The sequence below is a fragment of the Sceloporus undulatus genome, chromosome 2 (genome assembly GCF_019175285.1).
Source record: "Sceloporus undulatus isolate JIND9_A2432 ecotype Alabama chromosome 2, SceUnd_v1.1, whole genome shotgun sequence".
NCBI lineage: Eukaryota > Metazoa > Chordata > Lepidosauria > Squamata > Phrynosomatidae > Sceloporus > Sceloporus undulatus.
The window spans coordinates 47,557,795-47,570,960 of NC_056523.1; the positions used below are offsets into that span (position 1 = coordinate 47,557,795).

The 13,166-nt window shown below is 40.9% G+C and overlaps 1 protein-coding gene across 1 annotated transcript in view; it reads right to left on the bottom strand.

The window, feature by feature from the left end:
* Window positions 1-13,166, bottom strand: part of SRGAP3 (SLIT-ROBO Rho GTPase activating protein 3) — a 291,016-nt gene that overhangs the window by 96,039 nt on the left and 181,811 nt on the right. The window contains 2 exon segments of the mRNA XM_042449920.1: window positions 559-660; window positions 2,306-2,527. Coding sequence (XP_042305854.1) covers window positions 559-660; window positions 2,306-2,527 — 324 coding nt within the window.

Genomic DNA, 13,166 nt, shown 5'->3' on the forward strand with positions numbered 1-13,166 from the left:
TCCTGTTTGGTTTTTAATGTCTTGCCTGATGAAGAAGCCAGTGGAGCTTCGAAAGCTTGCAACAAGTATATTGTGCATTTCGAATGGCCAATAAAGGTATCACTGTTTGGTGGATTTTTGTTTGAATGTACTACTATCAAGATATGCTTAGATATTCCTTTACCGTTTGTGATTGTATTCTAAGTTAAAACAAGAGGAAGCCCTCAGTCCTGTGTATTCTCCAGTATCTCATCTATCCTTTGCTGTAAACTAGGAGATATCATATCTGTCCAGAGCATTTGATAACCTTAATCCTGCAAGATTATCTGACTAGGTCTTAAGGTTTTGCTGTTGTATCACAAATAAACACATATCATTCTAAAACAAACAGGCTAAACAGGATCTCCATTCAAATGTTTTGCATTGTCCTGGAATCACAATCTCTTGGGCCAAAAAGGGTATGTTAGACCAACAACTGTAATTTGTATTAGTTTCAAAGTCGTCATGTACAGAATCATTGGGATAAGTACACTGATAGAGCTTGTTTACTTAAAGATTAAAGACAATTATAGCTCTTACCTCTTCATTCTCTATTTTGAGCGTAGCAAGTCTAGATTGCAGCTGGTGGTATCTCATGAGCAACTCTGTCTGAACTGGCTGCTGGGCACTCACTTGGCATACCTGAAGCAAAACCAGACCAAACCCACAGATAAATCCTATGCAAATTCAAGATATATCAAAACTTTGGAAGCTATTAATTAACTAATGCAGCAAAGTATGTGCATTGATACAATTAAGAGGTCTCAGAATTTTAACCTGCTGAAAATGAAATGAAATCAGGAAATGGAGCACTGAACTGTAACTAGTAGTATATTTTTTTCTACAGAGTCTGACATTTGCTTATTAAATTTGTACCCTGACTAACTAAAATTCAAATAAAGTTCAATTTAAAAAAACCTGAAAGCCCTCTTGTATTACAGCAATAGCAATAGTGGATTCCAAGGTCCACTCAACCTTGCAACCTTCCATAGATCACTAAAATGAGTACCCAGCTTGTTGTGGGCAATTGGCTTACACATTGTAAACTGCTTAGGGTGTGCTTAAGTGCACTAATAAGCGGTATAGAAATGTACTTGCTGTCACTATTGTTATACAGAGTATATTATAGTAGCTATTGAGGCACATGTTGCTGTTACTATGGCATCTTCACAACATCTTCATAAACAGATTCAGTTAGTGCAGTATCCTTAATTGTGCGACCATACTCCTGGCCACTGCAGAAACTGAGGCAGCCAGGTTCACTATTAGATATGGATTTTGTAAACAGCTTCCTAAGTTCAAATATACCATACATTAAATACATGAGACACAAAATGGAACCTGGAGAAACACAACAGGCCAATGGCTACCATGTCGAAGCGCTCCCTCATCACCACTGATTAAATTCACCCTGCCAAGAATAACTGTCTTCCAAGACATATTTCAGATAGGTGATTTAGAAGATTACAATGGTTCATGGTATCAAAGGCTACCAGCAGTTCAGAAGAACCAACATGGTCCAGTTCTTGGGGAAAACTGACTACCGTGATCAAAGCAGACTTTTGCCCACATAACCAGGCCTCAAGCAAAACTGAAATGGATCTACATAATCTAGCTCCTAAAAATACTCTTGGAGGTGAGATACAAGTATATGGCTGAAGAAGGGGAAATTGGACACTGGATGAAAACAACCCAGCACAGTGGGTCTCAGAGATGGTGTTTCTTTAAAAGCAAACAAACACAGGTCTTACCGCAAACATCTCCAGACACAATAGAATCATACCCTGTCCACAAAGTTGTTCACTAATACCCATACCTACTCAGCCAGATCTGTCCTGGCTGCTCAGTCAAGCTAATAAAGGTCAAGCACATATGTGGTAAGCCTCTCACCTCTTCAAGGACCCTATCCACCTGCTGAGGCTGCACAAATCTACATTGTCAGACACAGGATTTTAAGAATAGTGGCTATTTATGTCACTCTACCAGAGGTACTCTAATTTTTATAACCTATTTTTATATGGGCTTGTTAATCAAAGTACTGAACACAGCAACATAAAGCAAAATATCAGTGGTTTAGCTTCAATGCCAGTAATATAGAAAGCTTGCTCTAAAACAGAGCAGAAGGAATTGCACCCAAATATAACCCAAATTCAACAATCACAAATGAAACACAGTCTCTCTAAAGTACCTCATTCATTCTTAAATAGGGAAAGTATTACACCTGAAGTGAAAGCCCAAACGTTTAGTATTATGGAAGAGATGAAACCATTTTTCTACAGTTACATACCTCATCCCCCATGTGAGGCTGGTATTCAAACCTCAGAGGAGGACAGAAGACCTGGTTGCACATATCCATGACTGTGTGTTTGTCACTTCGTGCATCCAGGTTGTCCACAGCATTCTCAATTATGTCCAGCCCCTCATGGCGTGAGGTTTCTAGATTGTATTCAGCAGAAAGGTATGTTCTGAATGTCCGTGCCAGGCTGGCATGGAAGCCTAGGTCACAGCACTATGGAAAAGAAAGAAACACACATGAGTTTAAATAACAACAGCTATTAGCTACTCATAAATAGTGGTAGGATAGCATTTTTCACCAGAATAAATCTGAAACACCAACCAATTGAAGGAATCTGTATACTTCTGCTATTAGAGTAACCTTCTTCCTCTCATTATAATTTTCTTTCTAGTGCTTGTGTAGATGGATTTGGGGGGAGGGGTGTGTGTACCAGAAACTTATTATAAATATAAAAAAAGATACAGGCCTTGCCCTCAAACTGACAATGTAAATATGACTATACTGTATACAAAAAAAGCTATATACAAAAAATGATAGCAGGTATGAAGTTGACGATGACATGCAAACACCTCTGGGCATAAATACGTACTGGAAATGGGTAGGGTATACTTGAAAGGTCATTTTCCCATTAGAATGAATCCTTTTGAGATAATACTCCTACTTCACAAACACTGAGGATTACCTCAGAAGATAGCTCTCTCAAATGTTACTTTCTTGGCCAATTGCTTGATCTACCTTTTTTCCTCTCATGTGCATCAGTGTAATCAAAGAAATATCATAAGTACACTTATGTGAAATTCCAGTTGTTTAGAATGGTGGTGGAGTCTCCTCCTCTGGATATCTTCAAAAAGAGGCATTCTAGCTGGAGATCCTGAACATCATGGTATCAAGGGCCCACAAGGCCCCTCTTTCAACTGTATGATTCCTACTCATCTCCATGGGGCAGATTCCCAAGCAAGTTTGCTTTGGGTCCTCCGTTAATTGATGAATAAAACAAACTAGGAATCAAACCAAAATCGCATTCACATAAACTCTTATAGAACAAAAAAATGCCCCCCTAAACTTCGTCTGTATTCTCCATGATGGAGCAGCTTCTCATGCATTAGAAGCTTTGCATTTACCTTGGAGAAAAACCTGAATTTTAACTAACACAGAAACCTAACTTTTGTACCTACATGCACATATTCCATGTAAGACTACTAAATTACATTGGGTGCTAACTGCAGCTTTCTGAAACCAAGTTTTGAAACAGAAGAGCACCGTGTTATAAGGCAACAAATACATTTCCTGCAGGCTTGTATGCTATGTGCCATTCAAGTGAGGGCTGTAGATAACAACATAAAAGTTGTTATAACGATCTTCCTTCTAGCTAATGTTTTCACCAACTTAATCCAAATGCTTGAATCATGCAACACTACCCAATGTAATTTAGTAGTCTTACATGGAATAATTAACAACAGGCAAAAGAGAACACATGAACACAACAGTCCTGTTTACCAGATATATAATGGAATTTTCTATTTCCCAAGCTTTCAGTTGTCCTCTGGTCTCTTGCTATTTGTTCACAGAAGGATTTTACAGCAAAATTTTCTCCTCACTCCTAACTCAAAGTGAAATATTCAAACTCTGTTACTGCCATGAGCAACTCTGGCCAGAGAAGAAATCTCATCTTCACTGATTATTTGAAAAGACATCTCTCAATTCAGATTTAAGTCATATCAGAAAATTAATTCATCTCACTTTGTGTTATGAGAAATGTGCATGTACACACACACACGCACACACACACATCTCTCTTAGACGAATGCAGAGAATAACAGTAATCAGCTGTTCAACAACTAATTCATGTAATCAGGACGAACTAGACATTTCACATCCCATGAACTGAACCCTAAATTAACTCTGTAGTGCTGGACCACTTCTATCCCAAAGATTTCATACTGCCTATGAAATACAAAGAAAGCTTTTCTTTTTAAAATGTTCCAAACAATCCAGAGGGTTTGTTCTCATTCTAGTTGTAAATTGATGCAATCGACCTAAATCTGGGGATTTTAACGCCTCCTTTGTCTGCAGCCCAAAGAGGGAGGGGCATGTGCAGGTCAGAGGTCTGGCAAATTTTCAGGGAAAGGGACTTCCTTACATATAAAGCATCCATCTGGAAACTGTCATTACAAGGCCTCGATAAACTAATTCAGAACATGACATAATGTGTTATAAGCAAACTTAAAATACTACATTAAGTAACAGAAAAGAAGAAGGGAACACTCTTAAAGCACAAATCTCTTAAGGGTTTTATGGAGTTCAGGATTTTGTTTGTATAGCCACTGCAGAGTCTTAGACACTTGGGCAATATATATTTGCTGCATTTTGGCTCTATAAATTATTTTCAGTTGTCTGCATTGCAGAAGATACTGAGGAGATACCTGTGCCCATACTTACATTTTCAGAAGTCTCCATATATAAGGCAAATAGTGGTGACAAAGGAAGAAGTTCTTGATCTTAGTAATAAATTAAAAACATATGCTTCTAACCCAGATAGTATCCATCCAAGTGTTCTTAAAAGAACTCAAACGTTAAATTGCTGATTTTCTAAAACTGCATGTTACATAATATGTGTCTGCACCAGAGGACTGGAGAGTTGCTAATGGAACACCATTTTTTTTAAAAAAAAAAAAAACAGATCCAAAAGGATCTAGGAGATTACAGATCAGTCAATTTAATATCTGTTCTTGGTAACTGAGTGGAACCCATTATTAAAGACACAATGGTTGAGTATATAGCTTTTTATAGTTCATTGAGAGTGTCAATGGCGCGGTACAGACCTCCCAAAAAGGGAGACCAGCAGGCACTTTTTCCCCCTACAAGGAAGCTGCAGCCACCAAACCGTGTGGCTTCCCTGTGGAGGAAAAAGAACCCACAAAAAGCGGGTTCTTTTTGGGCCGCCATTGTGACATCCGAGTGCACCAATGGCACACTTGTGACATCACAAGCGCGGCGCAACGTGCAGACACTATGCGTCTGTCACATAACAATAGCAGCCCCCATATACACAAGGCGCTGCCATTGTTACGGCGCCATGCTGTACTATGGTTAGGGACAGTGTGGTTGCCGCACGGTCCTTTAACCCTAGTAGGCCACCAGCACAGCACATTTGGTGCATCTGTACCGTGCCAATATAGTGTGCCTGCGTTACAGGCGGGCGCACTTTACGCAGACTTGAGCATATATGCTCAAGCCATGGGGAGCGTGCGTAGCGCAAGGGGCAGCGCGTCCCATTCGAAAGAATGGGCCGTGTTCCCATGGCGCCCCACACACTCCCGCCTATAACGTGGGAACGCTGTATTGGCGTGCAAATGAATGGGGCTACAGCATAGGCGGAATTTGCCTTACGCGGGGGGGGGGAGTCTGGAACGGATCCCCATGTAAGGCAAGGGCCCACTGTACAGTAATTATGTAGGCAGAAGTGATCTGATAGGTGTGCTTTACTGAAGCTTTCAAAAGTCTTTTGACATAGCTGCTCACAAAAAAATCCTGGGCAAACTCAGCAATTAGGAGATAAAAAAGAGAAATCCTAATATGCTGTAGAAACTGTTTAAAGAAAAAAAATTGTGGGTTTTTCAGGTTATGTGGCCATGTTCTAGAAGAGTTTATTCCTGACGTTTTGCCAGCTTCTGTGGCTGGCATCTTCAGGGAATGTTTAAAGAAAAGAAAGCAAAATAGGAAAAAAAGCCAGTTAATCTGTGAATCTTTGACTTTCCCCTGAGGGCAAATGGGACAGTGCAATGAATCCCCCCAATCCTCTTTCTAAATCTAAAGGATCTAAACTCATGATAATTACCACCACTTCTTTTATTTCTCCTCAACAACAGACAAAGAAGAATCCTGTTGTTGATTCCTTGGAGAATTTCTCTGAGCTGGGGAATAACTAGTTAGTTGACATTAGTTATTCCAGCTTTGTCTTTCCCTATTCATAAAAGCAAAGTATCCTTTGGATTTCTAGAGAGTTGCCAGAATAAAGATCCTTCATAACTTCTGATTGGTAAATTTGCTTTGGTTAATGATTTCATACCCAATAACACTCCAGTTTGAGCTTCCATTACCACCACAGTTCTCCCAAATGAGGAAAGTAAACAGCAGGTTCCCAGCAATTGGCATCAGTACCTTTTAACTTGTTTGTAAATGCACTGAAGGTAGGGATGAGCAAGTCTGTTGATGACAGGTTATGGGGAAAGGGTTTACAGAAAGCATCAAAAACTTTAACCCAAACTTTGCCTTAAATTGGCAAAGGCCAGATTCTGATTTCAGCATTGTCCAGGATCATAACCTTTGGACCTCAAATTTGCATGTCTCTTCCTAAGGACACAGATAGGGGCAGTGGTTCCATAGTTAGTCTGATCCAGCTCCATTGAATGGGTTCAACAAATGGCTTTTTGACTAAAGCATTCAGCCCGCAGTAGATCTAATAGGGTAGTGGAGAGGGTTACTTCTGACCTTCACATTTCACAATATATGTTCTAAAGGTAGCATCAGGGAACTGATTTCCTCTTAGTATTCATAATGACAGATATTATTGGCCAGAAAAGTACCCATTGTTCTTAAAAATTCAGCAGAAATTAATTAACTGTATGGTCTTGGGAACAGTAATTACCCACAAATGCCCAGCACACAAGTACTTAAATTTATCTTCTGAGGGGATTTTTATCCTAGTCTTTATTCTTTTCTCTGGAGCTTCCCTACAGTACTTTTTCTCCCCATCTACAGATTTCCCCCATTAATTCCTAGGGCAATTTCATAAGTTAGACAGAAGGAAGGAATACAGAATGAAGAGGTGACTTGAGCTCCTTTGCCTACCTCTAAAGAACCATAGAGCAATTTATTGTTGGAATAGTTATTAAAATGATCTTTTTGGGGGGGGGGGGGGGGTAAGGCTGCATCTTTCTTTGTAGTTATTGGGGAAATTGGCTGCCTAAGCACAGAAACCAATGCAGCTATTATTAAGGGGAATTTTGCCTCCTTTCCACGTAATACCAGCTAGCAGGTTTGTAGTCAACCAGTCTGGGGAAATAATTTTCAAACATTAAAAGAACACATGTGCAAATCTGCACTTAGAGAAATTTATGAATTAAGAAGCAGACTCAATGTTGGCCATTTCCAAGAGGAAAATAAATTTTGCATTTTACAGATGCAGTCTTCAGTAAAATACCGCACACATCACTTGGCTGTTTTATTATATGAGGCTTGAGTGAATGGAAACCATCTCCACTGGTTTTATTTTTAAAAATGTATTAGCAAGTTCTGAAGATTGCCAAAAAGTGATTGTGTTAAAATATCTGTTTATTTAACAGACCGTGTGCTCACTGCTGAAGGGGTGGAGCTTCTGTGAGTCACATCTGTGAGTCACAAGGGGGCGGAGCTAGCAGACTAGCTTTATATACCAACTTCCAGAGCTTCCAACTTCCAACTTCCAGAATTTTAGTAGTTCTTTAACTCAACAACTCTGCTCAAGTGGCAGCAGGTTAGAAATCAGATATTGAAACAGAACCTTCCCTTTAAGTGTAACATAACAGCCAGTACATTCCTTTAAAGAAATATTCCCAGTAGATTGACCGTTATATTCATTACTAAAGACTTTGCAGTATGGACAACGAGGGATCTGCTGCAGTCACCTGCAGCTCTTGTGGGATGTTTCTCTTCTTGCCTACAGAAGTGGACAACTTCACATGCACCAAGTGCAAGTTGGTAGCACTCTTGGAGGAGAAAGTCCAGCAGCTGGAGTCCAGAGTAGCTACACTTCAGCATATTAGGGAACAAGAGGATTTCCTGGACACAATAGAACTAACCATCTTGGATGAGTACCACGCAGAGGAAGATGCTAGGGTGGAAGAGGTCACTTGCCAAACAGAGGAGGCAGACAGCTGGAGGAATGTCACAAAGAGAAGTAAGCCAAGAAGGAATTGTTCGGGGAGTTTGCAGCTAGAGAATCGATTTGAAGCTCTTTCCCTTATCAAGGAGGATGAAGAAGAGCAGCATGGACAGACTTCAGGGACAGAGCAGGGGAGCCTGAGAGTCCCACCCAAGGAAACAGTCGCTGCTAAGCCTCGGAGGAGGCATGTGGTCGTAGTGGGGGACTCCTTGCTGAGGGGTACAGAAGCAGTGATTTGTAGGCCTGACAAGATGTCTCAAGAGGTGTGTTGTCTTCCAGGTGCAAAGATCCGTGATGTGACAGAGAGGCTGACAAGACTGGTCAAGCCTTCTGACCAATACCCCTTCCTTTTGGTCCACGTGGGAACTAATGATACTGCAAGACACAGCATTCAGAACATCAAAAGGGATTACGAGGCACTTGGTAGGAAGCTGAAAGGAATGGATGTACAGGTTGTCATCTCGTCTCTTCTGCCAGTTGAAGGGCATGGTCCAGGAAGGGAGAGGAAAATAGCGGATGTGAACAACTGGCTTCGCAGATGGTGCCGCCGAGAAGGATTTGGATTCTTCGATCATGGGCTGCGGTTCCACGAGGAGGGACTTCTTGCAACGGACGGGTTGCATCTCACGCCAGTTGGAAGAAATGTTTTTGCCAACAGTCTCAAGAACTTGATCAGGAGGGCTTTAAACTGAGTTCCGAGGGGAAGGGAGGCAATATTAAGGAAGGCGAAAGCGATGGCGAAAATAGTCAAACTGACATAGAGGAAACAAGAAAAAAAGTGCAAGGACCCAACAGTGGGAGGCAAAAAAACTTGCACAGGCAGCAAGTAAAAGGGAACCATGGTCTGCGATGTCTCTACACTAATGCACAGAGCATGGGAAATAAGCAAGATGAACTCGAACTCCTAGTACAACAAAGCAAATATGATATAATAGGCATCACTGAAACCTGGTGGGATGAGTCTCATGATTGGAATGTGGAAATAGAGGGGTATAACCTTATTAAGAGAAATAGGCCAAATAAGAAAGGAGGAGGAATAGCACTATATGTCAGAGATATTTACACCAGTGAAGAGATCCTGGACATCAATCATGGAAGCCAGGTGGAGAGCATCTGGATAAGAATCAAAGGGCAGGGAAACAACAAGGATGTTACGGTGGGAGTCTATTACAGACCCCCAAGTCAAACGGAGGAATTGGATGATATCTTTCTAGAACAGATGACCACACAGTCAGAAAAGAGAGATCTAGTAGTGATGGGCGACTTCAACTATCCTGATATTTGTTGGAAGTCAAACTCAGCAAAATCCTCAAGGCCTAGCAAATTCCTCACTTGCCTGGAAGACAATTTCTTGGTCCAAAAGGTGGAAGAGGCAACAAGGGGGTCAGCTATTTTAGATCTGATCCTAACCAACAAGGATGACTTGGTTAATGGGGTGCAAGTGGTGGGATCATTAGGTGGAAGTGACCATGTTCTCCTGGAGTTTGTAATACAGTGGAAAGGAGAAGCCAGGCATAGTCAGACACGCATCCTAGACTTTAGAAGAGCGGATTTCAGTAAACTTAGAGAAGTATTGAGAGCGATTCCATGGTCAGAAATACTAAAAAATAAAGGAGTTCAGGACGGATGGGACTTTCTCAAAAGGGAGATACTGAAGGCACAATTTCAAACAGTTCCAGTGAGAAAGAAAAACGGGAGGTGTCTCAAGAAACCAGGATGGATGACTAAGGAACTTTCAAACGAGCTAAGTTTGAAACGGAACATGTATAAGAAATGGAAAAAGGGGGAAATCACAAAAAAGGAATTCAAAGAAATAGCAGGCATGTGTAGGGGTAAAGTCAGAAAAGCTAAAGCGCAGAACGAACTCAGGCTTGCTAGAGAGGTTAAGAAAAATAAAAAGGGTTTTTGTGGATATGTCCGCAGCAAGAGGAAGAAGAAGGAAACAGTAGGGCCACTTCATGGAGAAGATGGCAAAATGCTAACAGAAGACAGAGAAAAGGCAGAATTACTCAACACCTTCTTTGCCTCAGTCTTCTCAGAAAAAGAAAAGGGTGCTCAACCTGAGGATAATGGAGCAGAGGACAGAATAGGGGAATTTCAGCACAGAATAAGTAAAGAGATAGTAGAGGAACACCTTATTAATCTAAATGAATTTAAGTCTCCGGGACCAGATGAACTCCATCCAAGGGTATTAAAAGAACTGGCAAATGTAATATCGGAGCCATTGGCAATCATCTTTGAAAACTCCTGCAAAACAGGAGAGATCCCAGCAGACTGGCGGAGGGCAAACGTTGTCCCCATCTTCAAAAAGGGGGAAAAAGAGGATCCCAACAATTATCGTCCAGTTAGTCTGACATCAGTACTAGGAAAGATTCTGGAGCAGATCATTAAACAGAGAGTCTGTGAGCATCTAGAAGGCAATGCCATGATCACAAAAAGTCAACATGGGTTTCAGAGAAACAAGTCATGCCAGACAAACCTAATCTCTTTCTTTGATAAAATTACCAGCTTGGTAGATGAAGGGAATGCTGTGGATATAGTATATCTTGATTTCAGTAAGGCCTTTGACAAGGTTTCCCATGACATACTTGCAAACAAGCTGGTAAAATGTGGGCTAGACAAAGGAACTGTTACATGGATCTGTAATTGGTTGACCGGCCGAACCCAAAGGGTGCTCAACAATGGCTCCTTTTCATCCTGGAGAGAAGTGACCAGTGGGGTCCCACAGGGCTCTGTCCTGGGCCCAGTGCTATTCAACATCTTTATCAATGACCTGGATGACAGAATTGGGAGCATACTTATCAAATTTGCAAATGACACCAAATTAGGGGGAATAGCTAATACCCCAGAGGACAGGATCAAGATTCAAAATGACCTGAATAGACTAGAAAGCTGGGCCAAAGCTAACAAAATGAAATTCAACACAGAGAAATGTAAGGTATTGCACTTAGGGTGGAAAAATAAAATGCACAGATATAGGATGGGTGAAACCTGGCTGAATGAAACTACGTGTGAAAGGGATCTAGGAGTCCAAGTAGACCACAAGTTGAACATGAGTGAACAGTGTGATGCGGCAGCTAAAAAGGCCAATGCTATTTTAGGCTGCATCAATAGAAGTATAGTGTCTAGATCAAGAGAAGTAATAGTGCCACTGTATTCTGCTTTGGTCAGGCCCCACCTAGAATATTGTGTCCAGTTCTGGGCACCACAATTCAGAAAGGACATTGAGAAACTGGAGCGTGTTCAAAGGAGGGCGACAAAAATGGTGAAGGGTCTGGAAACCATGCCCTATGAGGAACGACTTAGGGAGCTGGGGATGTTTAGCCTGGAGAAAAGAAGGTTAAGAGGTGATATGATAGCCCTGTTTAAATATTTGAAAGGATGTCATATTGAGGAGGGAGCAAGCTTGTTTTCTGCTGCTCCAGAGAACAGGACCCGGAACAATGGATGCAAGCTACAGGAAAAGAGATTCCACCTGAACATTAGGAGGAACTTCCTGACAGTAAGGGCTGTTCGACAGTGGAATGCACTCCCTCGGAGGGTGATAGAGTCTCCTTCCTTGGAGGTCTTTAAACAGAGGCTGGATGGCCATCTGTCGGGGATGCTTTGATTTGGATTTCCTGCATGGCAGGGGGTTGGACTGGATGGCCCTAGTGGTCTCTTCCAACTCTATGATTCTATGATTCTATGATTCTATGAACTAATACCTGATACTTATTGTTAAAGAAGACTGCTGATCGAAATCTGTATTTTGGGTTTTTTAAAAATAATTTATTTAATTTTTAAAAATTTAAGTTTGTTTTTTTAAAATCATCAAGATTTTTTCAGCAATCAAGGTTTAGAGTTCTATAAGTCTATTTTATCTGGCCTACAAATACTTTCACCCATTTTTGTACTTCTTGTTGGGTGTGGGCCTTCATTCCTACTGAGTTTAGTCCTCATTACCACAGTTTAAAATAGAGATAGAACAACCCTGACCACATACTTCCTCATCTGAGAAGGCCTAGCCATATCTAATTAAAAGGATATCACTTTACAACCAAGCCAGGAGTAGACTAAACTCCCCACATCAAGACACATGCTGTCAGCCACATGAGCTTCTGACTTGGGTAATTTTCAAAGCCACAAACCAAATGTCAAGTTTTTTTCAAGGGCATGTAGGAGTTGCCCATACATTTAGTCTAAAAATACACACAGTACAACCAATATAAGGCTTCTAGCTGGAGAACAGCTTTAAACATATAACTATAATAGTCAGATGTTGTTAGGGTCAAAGCTGTCATTTTTATTCTTATTCCTACATTGATGGAATATATGCAGTAATTCTTAACTGAGAGTATTCTCATTTTTGTTTCATACGCGTACCAAGAAAGAAAGAAAGAAAGAAAGAAAGAAATCCTTTCTGAAGCTGCAGAGGAAGAGAGTGCTTTAAGTGCTCAAAATTGCCAGTGGCCTTAACAAAATAGTTTCACCAGCAGGAAGTAGCAAAGTCAAGATAGAGAAGTGTGCAGTGTAAAAGCTGTGCCTTAAAAACAGTGCTGAAACTATTGAAAAAAACCAATTTCCCATGATAAAAGCTGTTTATTCCTTTTATTGCCATACACTTGACTTTATCTGACAAACTCTGAAGCTAAAAGATCTTTAGATAAAGGGTGCAATATATCATACTGAACCAAACGCCCTCAGCTACTGCTCAAAAAGGGTTCCCTATAGAGGCAGCAGTGTAGCTGTGTCCGTTTGTTGTAGGGGGAACCTTTGACTAGGAGCCAGTGTGGCATAGTGGTTTGAATCTTAGACTAGAACTCTGGAGACCTTGGCCACGGAAACCCACTGGGTGACCTTTGGCAAGTCACATATTATCAGCCTCAAAAAAAACCCATACCTTGATAGGTCATGTTAAGGAGAGACTAATTTCCCATGATAAAAGCT